General features: G+C 32.6%; 1 protein-coding gene across 2 annotated transcripts in view; it reads right to left on the bottom strand.

Moving 5' to 3' along the window:
• Positions 1-1,787: 1,787 nt before the first annotated feature.
• LOC113401377 (transcription factor Ken) overlaps positions 1,788-18,747 on the bottom strand; it is a 33,586-nt gene continuing 16,626 nt past the window's right edge. For both annotated transcript variants that reach the window (XM_026641274.2, XM_026641273.2), the window contains exons 2-5: positions 6,318-6,500; positions 6,044-6,164; positions 5,475-5,957; positions 1,788-5,343 (exon numbers count right to left, since the gene is read on the bottom strand). In XM_026641274.2, coding sequence (XP_026497059.1) covers positions 4,420-5,343; positions 5,475-5,957; positions 6,044-6,164; positions 6,318-6,493 — 1,704 coding nt within the window. In that variant the 5' untranslated portion in view covers positions 6,494-6,500 and the 3' untranslated portion in view covers positions 1,788-4,419. The remainder of the gene's footprint in view (positions 5,344-5,474; positions 5,958-6,043; positions 6,165-6,317; positions 6,501-18,747) is intronic.

Genomic DNA, 18,747 nt, shown 5'->3' with positions numbered 1-18,747 from the left:
TGGGTTCAAACCCTAAGTCGGGCCGATAAGAAGCTATGGGCGAAATTCTCAGTAACAGACGAGAGTCTTGAACGTTAGAAGTGTGTATACTCCCGTGGCTCGGAAAAAACGTAAAGCCAGATCGACATCGCATCGGATTATAAGGGTGAGGGAATAGAGAATACACTGGTGTAGCGAAAACACTTTTCCACTATAAAATGACCTGCTTAGTTGGTTATTAGTGAGCCTGGCCAAAATCGGTTAGGACGACAGAATCATGATTTTATATTATATTTATAAAACATCACATTAATAAAGAGTTGTAATGCCAATGCTCATTAAGGGGTAGAGCAATCTCTTAGATGTTAGAAATAATTTCCCTAAAGGAGTTTAACTAAAAGAAAAAAATAATTGTTATAATACAAACGAGTAGCATTTTAGTTAGTAACGTCGAAAAGACCCATAATTAAGTGTCTCCTAATACTGTATGGTAGGTAAACACCTACCAGGGACGACAGGGTTTTAGCAGCTCGACATTTGAGCAATACAGTAAATTCAATATAGTATACTATAAAACAGGCATATTATGAGAAGATATATATTTGGATGGTTAAGACAAGAGAAAACTAGCAATAAGAAATATGACTCGGTTGAGGATTCTCAGTCCTCCACAAGTGAAGTGTGCAAGAAGTTAGTAACTGATGAGCAGATGACTGAATATGAAGATAAATGTAAAAGAAAAAATCTTTGCGCTGATCCCAAATAAATGAAATAAGGTGAAGCGAATAATGATAGCCTATTTATAACATGTATTTATTCACGTATTAAAAGTATATTACGTATTTTCTCGCTTAAATAACAAGACGCATTAAGTTCATAAGTGTGTTTGCTTCGATCTCAACCGGTCCACTAATGATCATGTTTACTCAGCATCGTCATAAGCAAGAAGCTACCTTTAAATGAGCTCTAACGATGCGAAATTGTTGTTTAAATGTTTTCAAGAAAATGACTAATGCTGATTGCTTTTAGAGCATTTAATATTCAAAAAGTGAAAAAAATGTGTTGAATTGTGTTCTGGTTTGAAGGGTGATAGGCCCAGGCTAATTAGAGGCACAAGAGACATAACAACTTAGTTCCCTGGGTTGGTAGCGCAATGTACAGAATGGTTTCCAAAATTTTCTTTCTTTTTAATAATGATTTTATAAATCAGGCCCCATATTTTTGCAAAAGGTTTTCGAAGTGTTTTGACGTTGCAGCATTGTTAAAACACCGAGAAATTATACTAAATTGAATAGATTTTATTAATTAAATTATATTTATATATATTTTAATTATTAATTATTTTTTATCGATATGACATCATCATTGAAATACGCGCCCAGTCTAATTATAACAGCACAACTGTAGTCATATTGCATTTTTTTTTTTGTAAAATCCACTTCTTTTATATAATTTTATTTTATTAAAAAACATTGAAAAATTCTAAATTATGTTATGTATATTTTATAAAATTAATTATTAAATGAAATAGTTTAAAATATTTTATTTGAAGTTGCTTTATTGACATGCTAGATAGGTCAATGGTGTCTGATTTAATCAGAGCCCTATCAACGCATAGGCAAACTGTATGTAGGTAGGTACTCGCTATGAAATACTGGTAATTTGTTATGACAGGAGGTATGAATGAGTATTTGGAATAATTTCTATTATCTAACTGAAGATATAGTTTAATAATAGTATAATTTTGATGGTTTCATTTTAGAGATTTAGTTATATATTAGGTAAAGGGTTTAAAACAAACATCGGACTGTGTAACTAAAATATTCTCGTTATTTAATTTACTAGGGTAAGAACACATTTTTACAGAATGTTAATATTCTAAATAATATCTACAAAAAATTGTACACTATGTGAAACCTTATAAACTATTTTATAATTTACAATTAACGGAGACAATCTATATTCAAGTTCAACAATATTAAGTTAAGCTTCCTCTCTCATTGGATTACGTATGTACATAATAAACTAAGTCATGTTCTAGATAACATTCCGATTTCAGTTAAAACACATTTTGAATTACATTTAAAAAATGGAAGAATCGAGCATTAACTTTTTTTATAATTACATCGAATAGGCGTTATCTTTTAAAGATTTTCAATGACCCTTTTCCTTGATAACTAGGATTATAAAAGAGAAATGGAGGTGTAAAGACAACAATTTGTACAAAATATTCAATTAAATTATGCATTTTTTTTGTTGGATAAAAGTTACAATGTGTTTTAAACAAAATGATTAATGAAGACATATTTGCATTTCTATTCAGAAAAATATTTGACGAGTATAAGTTGCATTGTTTAAGGCATCGCCGGATCGGTTCCGGAATATCACAACAATATCTTATTTTCTATGGAAATAGTTTAAAAGGTAGTAAAAAATATATAGACAATTTGTTCAAGTAAACGTTTTACGTATGAACGGCAGCGATTTGTTTTACGGACGATTTTGTCATGCAGTACTTAGATCTAAATATTTACATATAATAATCGAAAATATGGAAAACGCGCTGGAAGACTGCGTTCTCTGTTCGTCTTATACAATAATAACAGACAATTATCACATACATCTAACGAATCAAAATCACAATACTTAAGATTATGTTGTTCCCCAATTACAAAATTACGTCAATAAAAACAAAACATATAAAATAAAAAAAAAATATCAGGTATAACGATAGGTAACAATTAAATGGAAATCATTAAAGCGATTCGACAACTATGTCATTTAAACTAGGTTTTGAACAATTTTCTGGTAACTTTAGTTTTAATGAAGTACGAAGACTCGTTTGTTATTATGAAAATAATCCTGCGATATATAAAAAAAACGTGAAAATATTAAAATGTACCTTATTTTTGTGTATAAAAATGAGTATTACGAATGCTACTTTATAGGTCCTAAATTTGAAACACATCCTTATTGCTTCGTAATTAAATCGAAACTAACTCTAATTGAATTTAAGGCAATTGTAGCTTTTAGCCAAAATTTAAGCGACGTCTCAATTTTAGTATTCGACATTAGTATCGTAAGAAAAGTAAAAGAAAGACCCAAGTATAAAAATATATCAACCACACAGTTTTAACTAAGATATCAGTTTAAAAATAACTGGCCACAATACTAGTGCGCGCTAAAGAAATCTTTAAAGATTTTAAACGAAGCTTAAAGTAAAGATAAGACGTAAAATATTTTAATTTGAACATAATGCCTAGTCAGCATTAAAATTAATACTAAGATAGTACAAAAAATCAAAAAAATAGTTATCAAGCTCGTATAACAGCTCGCAGTGGAATTACTGAAGTGTTTGTAGAAGAGATACATTAATTATTAAGAAAATTTATTAATTACAGTCGTGAGATTATTAAATTGGTACCTAAATACGTTACGTTAAGTTTAACACGTCGAAATCAATTCAGGTCCCTATAATTTCTCTTAATTGTATACACCAAAACAACATCAATGCTTTACAAATCTTTGGTGTTCATCCACATTGAAAATAAAACGGCACGAACTAATTGAAGGCATAGTCAAATTTAATATTACGAACACATTATTTCTAATGTTAGAAATTACGTAAGTAATAAAAACTAATAATGAGATTTTGTATGTCCGAAAAGCTGCGAAACGCCAAGTCAGATTTACAATTGGAACAAAGTTGAAGTAATGCACGAATAGATAACCATTTCACTCAAATATTATCTGTAGATACTAGTTTCTATTCTCTGTTAATCTAAGCATAAGTTACAAACGGTTTCGATTGTTCTTTTTGGACGATAACTATTATACAATTTGTACCTTGTTAAGTGAATGAACAACACACTGATTTGTTTAATTCTAAGTTCCAATTCTGACTAGATACATCGACTGCATACTTTTTTACAATCTTACGGTGTATAAAGTCAATGCTGTAAAACCGCTTCGTCGGTATTTTTATAAAACACTGATTTAAATTAGGAGGTAGTTCATGTGACGTTCCTATGATAAAGGCTGTACAATCTTCGCAACTTTTCATTGACAATCACATCTATTTTCTATTCTTAAGGAATTAATGTGTCGGTGGCTTTTAAATAATATTTATGCTAATGAAAATACATCTTTCAAATAAATACTATCTCGGAAGGTATTGGTCCCGGATTATAATTTTTAAACAAATTATAACAATTTGGACCCATTCGGCAAACATGATTTTAAATTAAAAATTTATATCACACTCGCAGTGTTTTGTTTCTGCGAATGCCTTAATATGAATATCGCTCTGCGATAACGTACTTACAACTAAACACTTAGCAAATTATATCCATTTTAAACACATATCACAATTAAGCTCCCGAGTAGAGAGAAGTTTCAATGTCCAATAAAACGCGTATTTTCGCGTCACGTGGACAGGCGTCATTCATGTAAATTTTTACTTAAAAGAAGGCTATTATGTGGTCCTGAAAGATGTCTTATAAGTTCTGGTAATGCTTCAAACGTTAATTGACAGAAACAGCAATTAAACCGCCCTGGGGTATTCGTTCGACCATCATTTTCGCTCGATGATATAACATTCCGATGTACGGAACATAAATGTTTAAGCAAATGAGCCTTCTGTTTGAACATGGCGACACAAAGACGACATGCAAATGGTTTTTCTCCTGTATGAACTCTCAGATGAGTCTTGAGATTCCATGACATACCGAATTGTTTTCCGCAGTATTCGCAACGGTATTCCCGGACAGGCGCTTGTTTACTCGAACCTTGCTCATGATCTGTAGATGGTGCTTCATCTCCTCCCATTTGTGGTTGACAAAGCCAAGGACCCCATGATCCCGCACTCGGGGGCCGATATTTGAGAGCGTCTTCATGTACTGTCGCTGGAGGCGTAGCACTTCTTTCTGGTAAATAAGGTGGAGCGGAAGCGCTAAGTTGGTGTAGCGCTCCCAGTCGGGCAACACCCGCAGCTACGCCGGGTCCTTGGGCATATCGCAAGTGGGCCATTTCTTCTAAATAGCTTGGAGGGAACGAAACAAATGGGGGATTCTGTGATGGTGAATTATGAAATCCAGTTCTTCTTTTCCTGTGTGGTGTAACTACATAATTTTCTGGTGACGTTTGAACAAGAGCCATAAATTCATTATCAGATGTCTTAAGGTGTCCGTAATCTTCTAACTTTACTGTTCTTAAGTCCAGCTCGGGTGGTTCCAAATAGTGTGATTTTCTCTTTGCTCTTTCAATACCTCTTCCTAATCGATCGCTTAACAACTGTCTTCGGTATACCGTTTCCTGAGGTTGATCTTCTTGACTTGATGAAGTAGATCGTCTTCTTCCAATATTCTGTAAAGGGAAACAAATTTTGTGTTAAAGGTTTATTAAAATTACATTACACTTTTAATTAAAAATAAATACCTTATGTGCGTTTAAATAATTAAATTATATTATATTAATTAAATGTATGTATTAGATACCTTAGCCGCAACTGTTTCGACATCAAGGTCCTGTGAATCATCGTGTTCGCTGCTTGTGTTTTCTGAGTTCCTGGCTAGTGATAAATTTACAGGATTTGAAGAGCTTCGTCTACGTGAAGAAACTCGTCCGCATTCCTTATCTCTTTTTTCACCATCTGGATCATCTTCCTCCCTTTCATCATTACTGCTCGTTGACATGCTTTCCTTTTTTATACTCAAAGATTCCGATTCTCCTCGTTCTTTGTCTTTACTGTAGCCTGCTCCTGGCGTAACTCTTTCACTTTCCGAGTGTGAGGATCCTGATGGCGCGTCATGTTTACTGCTTTCGTTACTATTAATGTCCGTTTTGAGATTTTTGCCTTTTAATCGGTCACATGATCTGTTTCTTTCTTCTGCCTGTTGTCGTTCTTTTGTTGATTTCCACACATCCGATTTGATTTCCAACAGTTCAAATAATTCTTGCATATCATCGATTTCTCCCGACTGAAATAGGCAAAGAAGATAATTAGACTTATTAAATATTAAATGTATTTATTTATTCTCGTGATGTGCATTTATTTCCAACTAACCTCAATGTAAGCTTGTCCACTGTATAAGAAAACAAGTAAATGTCTCATAAGGGTGCTATTAATGCCGGACATGTGAATTGTGACTGGATTCTCGATAGATGGTGTGTCATCTAGGATTTTTCTGAAAATAAAGCATTTTGTTTATGATTAATTAATATTTTAAAACTGATTTTGAAAATTATTAAGTTGTTTATGAAAAATTTGGTTTATTGTAGATAAAATTATATATAAATAAATAGTCAAATTTATTTTCCGCTTAGTTAGTAAAATGTACCTTATCAAGGGACTAGCAGCAGCCATGACGATGCGGTGGGCAGCCAGCGGTACAGCGTCGTCACACACCAACACCAGGTCGGAGTAGCGGGCGCCGCGCCACGCCGCGCCCACCTCGTTCAGGATGCAGGCGTGGTGCTTGCCGTACGTGAGTGTCAGCAGGCCCTCGCCCATCATTCCAGCACTGGAAAGATAGAAAACAATTACACAATCTGTAAACTGTGACACACAAATATTTTTCGTAATTATTATAAACAATTTCAGAGGAACATTCTGAAATAAACAATGTATGTACATGTTCATTGAGCGATTTTTTTATTTCTAAGTTTAGCTATAATTAATGCACCCAAACTATAAATAAACGTTATAATCCGCAAAGTGGCGTGCCTCTTCCGTTCATATTAAACCAAATCCAATCGAATTACAGTTTCGTGAGATTTGAAATTTTCTAACACGATACTATGTGTGCAAATAAGTGAAATCATATCGAAATTGAGGCTCGCCATACTGTTTTCGGTTCATTAATCTCTATCTATGTCAGACTGAAAACCGCTGATTTAATGGAAGACAAGGTTATAGCCAGTGAACTGTTAAGCGATTAACGATTCAATATCATCGCTAGCAGCAAAATTATGGAAATTGAATAAGCATTAGGTGTGATTTTTGGATATGCGATACAATGGCCATTGAAAAGTATTTCTCAATACGATAAAAAGGTCAAAAGGTGACGTGAATTTAAATTAACTCAGTTGACGCGGTCTAAGAGTCCTAGTGGCAAGTGCTAGAAAGCCTGTCGCAATCGGACCTTGGCCTGATAAGGTATCGCAACTAGTTATTAGCGTTCTAACGCAAGATCGTTTAAAAGACGATCAGCTTGCGCGTCTTTGTGGCGGTTTAGCAAGAGCGGGGTCGAAGGCATTGTTGTTCGCAACAGTTTCTCTATTATTGCATTGTTTCACTTAAAAGTCATATTTAATTGAACGTCATGCACGTAATACTAAACAGTTAATCCAGCTTAAAATCAAATTATTCGATTAGTCTCATAATAATATTTAAGTCTTCGTTTAAGATTTAACAAAATTATTTATCTGTCAAATAAATGTTATTTTTAAAGAATTATTAATTATTATTATTTACAAATAAATTACCATGAAAATAAAACTAGAATAGAATACAATGTTCTTTTGAAAGTATGTTATACAATATTTATCCGAGTACATTCGCAATGTATTATATTACTCGCTTTGACTGTCTTAGTAAAAATATTTATTACCAGACAACTAATTAAGTCTAATTAAGTACTATGCTAATGAGCACCCATTAAAAATTTCCATCGAGAACAAAGAATCATTTCCTTGAGAATTTATTTAATCATTTTAATATTCAGTAACATATATATAAAAGCCGTTTTTTTTACCCGGAAGAAAAATTAACAGACATTTTAAAGGCCGAATAGATTTTTTTCTGCATATTTTATTGGTACGCAATTAAAATTATTTAATGGTTTCATCCAATATCAAATAAACCTCATCGACTGCGCGGGAGAATCAACTAGTGAGATCTTTCTCTATTTCCTCAATCTCATAGTCTGATGGGACGGCAATCTGACACCACTGTTGAGAGACTAGGCCAACTAGACCTACGACCCTGAATTTACGGAATTCGAAGCCCGCACTTCAATGATTTGCTCACCAATAAGCTAGAATAACGAAGAGGTTATCAATGAAAAGTGACTGCAATGACTGAAGTATAGAATACAATTGTTGAGTGCCGTGCTAGGATTTTTTATTGAAATATACTTATTGCTTTATTGAAAGAATCTATGACTCTTTCAAGCGGAGCTCAGAGGGAATGATAAGCCATCGGGTTTCTTTATCATGTTAATGTTTGATCTAAAAATTATTTTAAAGTTATTAAAAAATCTAAATCAATCAAGGTGAATAAAATATCTTGAGATAACTATGAGAATAGTGAGAGGGTAATAAATATATTGGTATTGCTAAAAAACCTGCATTACACTTTTTACGCGGTCAAGAAAAGCATTACAAATTCAGTGGTAAATCGTAAATTCACCTTGAGCAATGAACTCGGAAACGTTTTTTCAATTTATATATATAAATACATTAAATTACTGATCCTTTTCGTAATTTTATTAATGTAATTTAATACCTTTTGGCTTAATATTTGGCTGTAATGAATAAAGTATTAAGAAATTATTGCAAAAAAACATGTACCTAATGAGTCTTTTTCATTTGTGAAGATTTTCACATGAAAATTATAGTCATTGTGACATTTTCAGGGCGACGCGAGCGCAGTGTTGCGCATCAGGCTCGCCTGCCATTGTTCGTGCCAAGCGAATCGTATCGTGGGCTTGTACTCGCCTCCTAGGGTTGTTCGTTATTTATAGATATTTCTTGTCATCCTTTTCTTTTTTGTTAGAAATAAAAAACGTTTGCAATCAAGTTACAATATCAGTGATTAATTGAAACGCAAGATGTAAACTCAAATTAATTAAATATAGTTTTATTAACTATTGATTTGAACAATTTCAATTTTAACTTTTATTAATCCAGTACACTTTTATTTTTTAAGGAGAGAGAATTGGTTCCATCCACAATGCTCCCTGCTGGATTTAGTTTAAAATACTTAGGCACTAGCAGACTTTCACATGATAGTTTTCTTTATCTCCGATAGATGGCGTTAAAAGTTTACTCATATAGTTCAGAGATGGCGCTTGACGCTTTAATACTTAAATCGAATTGTAACGTTGCCTTCAGCGGACAGCGATTTTTATTTAGTCTTTCTATGGCCTTTCCCACGTGCGCCGACCTTTGTTCAGTAACTTTCACTTTCGCCTTAGTAAACAAAATTCCGGAAACATTTTAAATTCAATTTCATTGAGTAAATTAACCATTCACTGTGTAGTTTTAAATAAACGTAGGTGATAACTTCCCTAAATGAAGTAGGTAGGTATCTAACATTTAAAAGTTATTTTGTAAATTAGGGTCGAAATTTTCAACGTGTGAAGTTATTAATATGTGGGTCGTAGAATAAATTTACAACGCTTGCTTCAATTGTAGTAACAACAAAATTACAGTATTTCAAAAAAATTATAATAATTATCGAAAAATAACGAAATGTACCAAGATGGTGTTGTTAATATGAGAGTTACGTCCAACACATCTTACGGCCGATGGTTGAGACAGCGTGATTCAAATAAATACTAAGTCGTATTAAAAATAGAAACAAACAGGAAGCAACGCAACAAGATATCGCCTATGTTAACAAGGAGCAATAAAAATGTCTCAATACTAGAATCAAGAACAATTCAAGGTTGAATCATAAAAGAAACACTTGTTACATAATTCAACCCACACTAATTAAACACGTAGCAAGTACAAACCTAGAATGGACATGAAGAATGGACAACATTATTAACACTTAAGGGTAATATGTCACCTACTAGCCATGACTTATGGCTTCGTCTGTATTGTTTATCTCTGAACTACCGATGGTTTTCAACATTTATGCCTACACTTCTTAAGTTCTTAATTTATGTACAGTAAGAAAGTGACAGTCTATTAGACGAAACAACAAACAAAATTTAATACAAATTTATTCATCGGTTGATGACGAATTGTATTTCAAAGAAAATATACTTTATTTGAAATTTATTTGTGTTATCTAAATTGTTATGTATTACATGTTTTATAATATGTTTTAGATGCATTCGAAAAATAGCTATGAAAATTACACTTTTTTTTTACGTCGTGTGACAGATAGATTGGTTCCTGTTTAAAGAGCGTTTATATTTAAAGGATTATTTTAAAATATCAGTTTACCGCTTTACAGCTATATATGTTTATTCGTTGACTATATTATTATTAAATATAATATACATAAATTATAAACAAGAACATTTTATCAACCAAAACAAAATCGAAGTTATGCGCAATATTTTGATGGGTTGCGCAAAAATTCTTCGTATTATATTACTATGTTGAAGATCGAAAAACAAGATCCACTTTTTCTTATATTTTTATGTTAAATATTTATATATTTTAAGGTTATATTGCTTTAAATTACATTTTTTATTAAAAACTTTGTGTAATATCATATCATCAACCAGACGTCTTATGTACGCTTGTTATGTATTCATTTCTAACATATATCTGAAATATTCCTTTATACGTTAAGAATTCAATAAAATACAATAACATCCTTTAATAATGTTAGAAAAATGTTTACATTTCCATAAATACTGCTCATATTCGCGATAGACCGTACAAAAGTAAACTACGTGAACGTAGTATTCAGGGTACCGCTTAAGGTGTTTTATGATACTCGTGGCTGGTTTCTTTATAAGGAACCATCAAAGAATTCTAGTAGCGCCGTATAATTGAAGATAATTGAGATTGATTTAAATCCAGACAAGTCAATGTTATAGGTCCTAGGAATCAATAAATCTCTGCCCTGTGAAGGTTTGATTATGAATCAAAGGCTGGTATGTGTTTTTTTTAATTCATCTCTTAATTAAAATAACCACGAAAGGGTATCTAATTTATATGTTTAATTAACTAAATACTCTAAAGAATTAGAGTTAAACATAAAATGTGATAAACAAATTTAAGATTTAACGGGATGTCAAATACAGATAATTGTATAATGAGTAAGTAGCTTGATAATTATCCTTATTAATTGTCCAAAAAACACATTACGCTTGTTATAATTGTATAAATAAATAAAAAATGTGACACTTTCATTATACAGCTTTAGCTTGTTTTGTTTTTTTGTTATATATGAAGCTCATTCATTTCAAAGTATTACAATGTTAATTATTATGTGTCGTTTATTAATGCGCGTATACTATATTATGCTAGAAACTAGTTATGCTGTTAATAGCTTAATAAATGAGTCGAATTTGTATAAAAAAAATAATAATAATAATAAAAATGTAACGAAACGAGATTATACTTAGTAATGGTGTTTGTGACTACGATAGTCTGGCGCGCGTTTGACATATTTTCCTAGAAGGCGCAATTTCGCGGGCATTGTATGGAAAAACCTTGGCAAGTATTTATTTCAATGAAAAATTAGCAAATTAATAAATACGAGTTATACTTGTATTGCAGTTTAGTGTTTTAGTGTAAAAGTAATAATTGAAGAATACGCGAAACCAATTTTAAAACTTTCAATTACAATAAAATATCTTATATATTGTAGGTAGTTAACAGAAGTTACGAATTATATTATTGTTTTCTTAACCATCCATTTGTTGAGTTTTTTAAACACGCTTAACATTAAAACGAATTGAAACACCTAAAATAAAACGATATAAAACAGGTACAAGTCGATTGAAATTCCATAACCGAAGTTACTAAAATGACAGTAACTATTAATTGGTCATGTCGTAGGAAACAATGAACAACAGACAGACTTTGCGAAACGATGTCGTAAGCTATGAAATTGTAGCCGTTGGCCTAGTGGAGCGTAAGATTGAAAAAAAGCCGACTTTCCCTGCCGTTGCTAAAATTCTGAGTTACGAAAAAGACGTACAGTAATAACGTTTAACGTATAGTTATCTATTAGTATAGCCGAGTTTTTGCGAGATAGGACAAATAAACTGGTTCTGTGCATTTAATGTTCGTTACAAAAATGTTTAGGTAATAGAAAGTTAGGTATATTTTATTACCTTTTGCAATTTCTGTATTTATATTACGTACAGTTTGCGTTAACGTTATTTTAGGGTCACCGAGTTTTATAGTAACGCTGATCTAAGCCTCCTCCATCACTACTGAGAGTGATGATAACGTCCTCCTAACTGAATTCCAGGTATTTTCAACGGAGACTACCCAACCGTGCAGGAGATGTGTCCGTGTCATATTAAATCATATAAATCAAACTTAAAATATTTTTTCATATGATCTAATGTTGTAATTCCATAAAAACGATTAATGCATGATTATTCCAATTAATCTATCCTCAGCAGACGCGAGATCCGACTCTCGATAATTACGATTCATTAATTTTATTATTACCTAAATATACATACAAATGTAACTAACAATTAGTAAAAAAATATTTTTAACTTTTTTCAAATTTGAATTCCTGAAGCAAAATAAACCTATTAAGCTAAGCCATTTAACATTTAAGTATGAATACGTACTGGAAATGAAAAAGATAAAAAATGACAAGCGAACTAAGTATGAAAGAGCTTATTCCTTGAAGATAATTCTTTCAAGAAGGAAAAAGAATTTAGTAGTAGGTATATGTAAGGTAAGTAGACATGTTTGCGATATTGTCTTATTTAGCGATACCTTGTAAGTATTTTGGTTTAATAATTGAATTTTATGATACATTATTGTTATTGTAAATGATTACTGTTCTCTAACTGTTTCTAAACGCATTTTGTCTCGATTAAGTGTTTTGTTATTAATGTTCCTGTATTATGTCTTGTGTTGAAACTCGACGACGCGTTAAACCTGCTTTGTATAATGTAAATTATTTGTTAAACGTTTACTTCGTGTTTGACTAACATTAGGGTTTTAAGACGTGGTTATTGATATCTAAAAATATTTTAAACGAGTGAACTTATATATAATTAATCAACTAACGCTAGTTTTAGTCGATATACATACATATATCATGACTTTACTCGGGATATTGTATTTAAAAAATATAATATTATGTTAATAAATGAATCATGTCGTTTAATTAATAACGTAAGTAATTCAGTCCTTTTATATCAATAATCATTAAAAATATAAAAATATAATTAAGAACCAATATAGCTAATTAAAAATTAGGTTCTTAGTCTGTGAATTCTAAGTATAATCTGTAGTATCGTACTAGGATGTAACTAAGTACTGTTTCCTGTAGATCCTACAAAGAAACGAGAGTCATCTCATCTCTAGCGTTGTAAAAACGTTCCGGCGGAAGGATGTAGGGCGGCAGGCAGTTGGCGTGAAAGTCTGAAGAATTCTATCTATACAGAACTGAACCAACCCCGAATAATGGGATGAGCGATAATGATGATAATTTAAATGAATTATTTAAAAAAACAAACACTTTTTTTTGTATAGTAGGTACATTAAATATTAATTTTATTCATCCTTTATAGTTGGAACAAATCATCAGCGGATGTCGAAATTAATCCTACACGATTTATCACAATTTCGGAACGATATTTATAACATGTATAAATGTCAATGAGACAGTCAAACGATTACATTTTTATTTTACCCGTTGTCATTATTACTTTCTGTACTTATAATAATTATAGTCTCGTTGCATATTTGTTGGCAACAACAAATTGATATTGTTACTAAGCGTTTTATTAAAATCCATTATTTCGAGTCAGTTCGCATGAAGCAATAAATTGGGCCGCTAAGAATGCTGTACACAATTAAATTGTCTCATATCTAAGCATGCTCCGATGAGTTAGTAAACGAGGTTAGCTGTCAATGGATCGCTTGACCACACTCGCAGAAAATCCCATGAGCCGTATTTACGTGCGACATTTTCATGCTCTAATTAGATCGCTGAAATGATTGGTTAAATTGAATTGGAAACAGATTCAGAACGTTCGCTCAAAGGTTTTTGAAACAACACAATCTGCAAGTAATTTAAGATAGTTTCTATATGAAAAGGAGGTCATTAATTATGGCCCGTGTGATCAAAATATAAATAGATTGAAGAGTTTCGATCCGGAGATCGGCATTAATAATTCCGGTAACATTGGTTCAATGATTGAATGTAAAAAGTACTTAGCAACAGGCAAGACCCCTTTTCAAGCATCTAACAGCGGAGCAAAGTATGACAGAAAACGATAGTGATGTAAGTCGATAGTTGTCAAACAGGAAATGGCGGGGCGCGTGTGGTGAGCGATACGCCGCGCGCCGCACACGCTTTGTGCCGCCGGCCTTCGGACGAAATGTTTAGTGCCAGCACCGACTGCGCTGTGTAGCACCACATACAAACTATTATGTAACGCCAACTCCACAACAAATGCCAGTTCATTCATAAGAGCCACGGCCAATTTAGCAATCTGTGGTGCATCATCGGCGCTCTTGTTTAGATCACAAAAACAATTAACTTCTATAAAGATATCCGCATCGCTCTTGGCGTATGGAAATCGCTCGTTGTACGCTGTGTTTACTACACGACGTACCCGCGTCGTGTGAGTAGTGACTTTTGGGAAGCGATAACGAATCGGCGATAATTTCTTCTACGTAGGAAAATACGGAAATGTCTAAATTTGTTATTTTAATCAACGTCGCCATGAGTCGCGTGAGATCATTGTCATAATGATAACTTTTTTTGGTTGTTGTTCTTAATTTACGTATAAAATTTCGTCGATTAAATGAAACAAAAATATACTTGATTCATTAATTATAATGGAAAGTGTTTTTTATGTTTCTGTTCTAGTTATTTCCCTGTTTGTCAAAACGCGTAATGTTACAATGGTCGACTGTTATTGCTTAGATAATAACATGAAATATGCGTGTCAATCCAGTGAGCCATAGGATGACACAATAGCCAACACAGATATGCAAAATGATTGGCAGAATTTCATTGTTGCACTGGACTAAACTGTAAGGGCGTGGCATCAACACAAAGTAAAGCAATGTTCACATGCAAACAATACGCTTATTGACAGACACTTAGCAGCTGTACTATCGTGTACTGGTGGTGTATGAGCGCCACATAACGTACCACATATTTTGTATTGTATTCAAAATACGCACATACTTCCATGTACCAAGAATTGTTAGATGAGGCCATGCCCAAATAGAGCTCGTTGGCAACTGACAAATTACATTTGTTTATAAATAACACCGTTCCCTTGTGAGAGACTTCAGTCGAAAGCGCGAATGAGTTTTACCTTCGATGCTGCTAAAATAGCTTCCACAGTTATACTCTCACCTTGCGTTTGATTAACGATTGATCCCTTGTGCCAGATACTTGTTAACTGGCAACGCCAATAACTCCGTCTACCAACTCTTGAGGCGAACAGGCGAGAGTTACGACTTTGTTATTAGGTACAGGCGAACTTAACGTTCAATATATTATGTTTAAAATGTTCATAAAATTCGTATTATTGCTACACGTTATATTTGGTACGCAAATATGATTGTACGTCGTTGTCGACTTTGATTTTTTAACTAATTCTTAAGTGCAAAGTTATTTAAATATTAAATTGTTAAGCTAAATTTAGAAAAACCGGTTCGCTAGTAAGTAGAGTTTTACCTTATTTCTGTATTTTCGCAATATTTCTCCTTTGAAAATAAATCGAGTTCGTGTTCGACATTTCGCGATCACCGTGGCAGTTAGATGACTATTTATAAAGAACGTGTCTAGGAAAAGGTCGGATTTGATTGTCGACAGTCATTTGAATATCACTTGGGTTATTACAGCAAATTATTATGATAGATTAAGTCATACACACAAGCAATTCTCACGGCGCGAAATTGCTTGACCTTGAAGCGATTAGTTTTAAGTTTTAGACGTGTTCATATCATTTTACAGTATATTTATATATATTGTAGTCGATTTGAAATAGCAAACGAGCTAATTACGAAATTATTTAAATATGAGGACGCTACAATATCTGATAAAATCGATTAGAAATAACGGCTTCCGCTTACTCGTTCTCTCAACAGTCCGAGGTGAACCAGACTCGACCAAGGTCCGTTTTGAAATAGGATGGCACTTGACCTTCAGGATGAAAGTCAACAGAGTTGCGCAACAGATCTACGCGGTCGCAACATACTCAATGCTAATAACCGACAGCGAGACATATTGGAACCTGGTCATGACCCACATAGCACGTTCAAGGATTTCACATATTTGGAAGGCGAAGATTTCAAAACAGATAGAATTTTTAAGGTGCGCTTTGTTAGCGAGCTCAGCGCCAAGGTAAATTTTTTCAAGTTGTTTTATAATTTATAGTATCGACGTGATACATTTTTCATGTTAGATACTTTGTTTAAAGATCACAAGAAATATCGCAAGAGAAAACCGTTGTGAATCATTTATCTAGTTATCCGCTTTCCGGGTTTATTCCTAAGAACTCTTTCCGTCAACTTCCTTATATGGCAATATTAAGTCAGTTGTTTGATATATATAATTGGATAATTATTTTTTATTGTCGACTGTGGGATCATAGATTATAATTCACTGCTCTTTCTACTCGTCTACGTTGAACGTGTACGCACACATGTGTGTCACACGTGTTTGTCATTGTGTGGGTGTGGCGCACACAAAGATGCGCGTGCGCGTGTGGTGGGGTGCGTAGATCCGCGCATTGCATTGGAGGGGGAGGTAGAGCCGGCGAGTGGTCCGCGGTTTTGTAAGAACGTTTTATTTCAAGGTCACTCGAGCAGTTTTTAGAAAGTTACCTCATAATATCAACTCAATCAAGTAAAATTTTGTGTTACATTCGTAAAAATAATCACCGCTAGACACGTTACTTTCAATACGAGAAATGAAAGTTGATTAGTAACATTGGTCGTGATCATTTTGATTAGTAACATCGTTACTCCTGTGCGTAAAAACATTTACTAAATTTAATTATTCATGTATTAATAATAATAAAGATAAGAAAATTGTGAAAATTTAATAAAACATGAACTTATCTTTACAATAAATTTGTATAATTCAATATCTTAAATTAAATCTAAATAATACTGACTTGATTACGAAAACGTTATCAATGTAAAAATGCAACACGTGAAATTAGGGCGTGTAGATAACCAGTATGATTCTGAAGGTTCGTGAAATCTCTACATTTCACATTTCGAAACCAACGCTCACCGTATAAGTCTCGTTGATCTTCGTTCGCTCTTCAAAATGATGAAATTTAGTCGACTGCCATTTCGTGCTTGCATAACCGTTCACGCTAAATTTTGCTGACAGAGAAAGTATACGAAAGGCTTTACGTAATAAGACACGTAACTGTTGTAGCGACTCGGTTTGGATTTCCTTGCTTTTACGTCCATCATTATTACGTGAATTTTTCGGGGTAATTTCGGCTTAAATTAAGACAGCTAGCATCGTCTTGCAATGATGACTTTTATACTTGACATTGCTTTATAAAAACGTGTTCGACTAATAAATATTGATATAAAAAAAAAACAAGTTTGGAAAATTTCTCACTTACATTGAAATTACATTGTGTAAATAAAGACTTTGAGGAAAACAATATTTTTTTAACACCAGTACGTGACTTGTATGATGCAGAGGGCACAAAGCAAAGCAATTTTCCATTAGAAGTGTTCTCTAGAAAATCATGACGTCATTCGTTAATATTGTTGTTTATGAAAATACGACTTATGGAATCGTGACTATTAATAATAATTTAAGCGCTTTAGCTGGTTTACTTCCTGGTTCGAAATAAATGATTATAAGATAAATTAAATAATAATTAAATGAGAAGACTTTATAGACGTACAGCAGATTGTGTTATACAGCTATACTAATATAAAATAATTATTTTAAAGGGTATATTAGTGTTACTGTTAATATCAATTTTGCACTAAAAACAAACGAGAGTCTGAATTAAAAATAAAATAATACTTTTGATTTAGATTTCCAAGTCTTCCGCAATTTTTAATTCTTTGCAAGCCGTAGAAAGAGTACAATGTATTGTCTAGCATAAGTTTTTATGCAGTTGCTTTGTTAGATACGCATCAAGCGCTATGAGAAAATTGTCTTTTTCCTTTACAACATTTACTTGTTGAGAAATATTAGACCTTGGACGAAACAAAATATCACATTTTATTATTCAAATATATTATGCATTCAAAGTGTCTTTGTGAAATCATTTTGATGCGTTTCATTATATTTATCTCCGATCTCTTTTAGTCGTTAAAAAAAAATCTTGCATACTCTTTCAGGATTTTGAGGCCATTTTCTTTTAGAATTATTATAAACGAATTCCATTATATAATTGGTATTGTTACTAAAAACAACAATTTATTTAAAAAATATAACATTCACAATGTTTTTAAATTGTATTTAAATTAAACTTAAACTTATAATTAAAGGAAATGAAGTTGGGTATTTAATTACAGCACAATTAATTGAGGAACTGGTAGTATATAAGCAATTGTTTTCATTTCCCTAGACTGTTGCTCAAGAGATGTGTAAGTCTAGATAAAAATCTTATAGATGGAAGATCTTTTGAATTACATATATGGATATATATGAATATCTTAAAAGATTTCTTGCTTCGAGAATAAGACAAAGTTACTATAATGATCTAGAACAGTTAACAGCCCATAAATATCCCACTGTTGGGCAAAAGCTTACATTTATTCTTATTTATTCTCAACGCATCATGTTTTTAAGATAAGCCTGGGCTTTTATACAGGTATATTTGACAGATAACTTGCACAACTTAAATAACCTAAAAAATTATAATATGTTTA

The sequence above is a fragment of the Vanessa tameamea genome, chromosome 2 (genome assembly GCF_037043105.1).
Source record: "Vanessa tameamea isolate UH-Manoa-2023 chromosome 2, ilVanTame1 primary haplotype, whole genome shotgun sequence".
Taxonomy (NCBI): domain Eukaryota; kingdom Metazoa; phylum Arthropoda; class Insecta; order Lepidoptera; family Nymphalidae; genus Vanessa; species Vanessa tameamea.
Note: the sequence above shows the minus strand (reverse complement) of the source record. Positions and strands in the feature narration are given on the sequence as shown.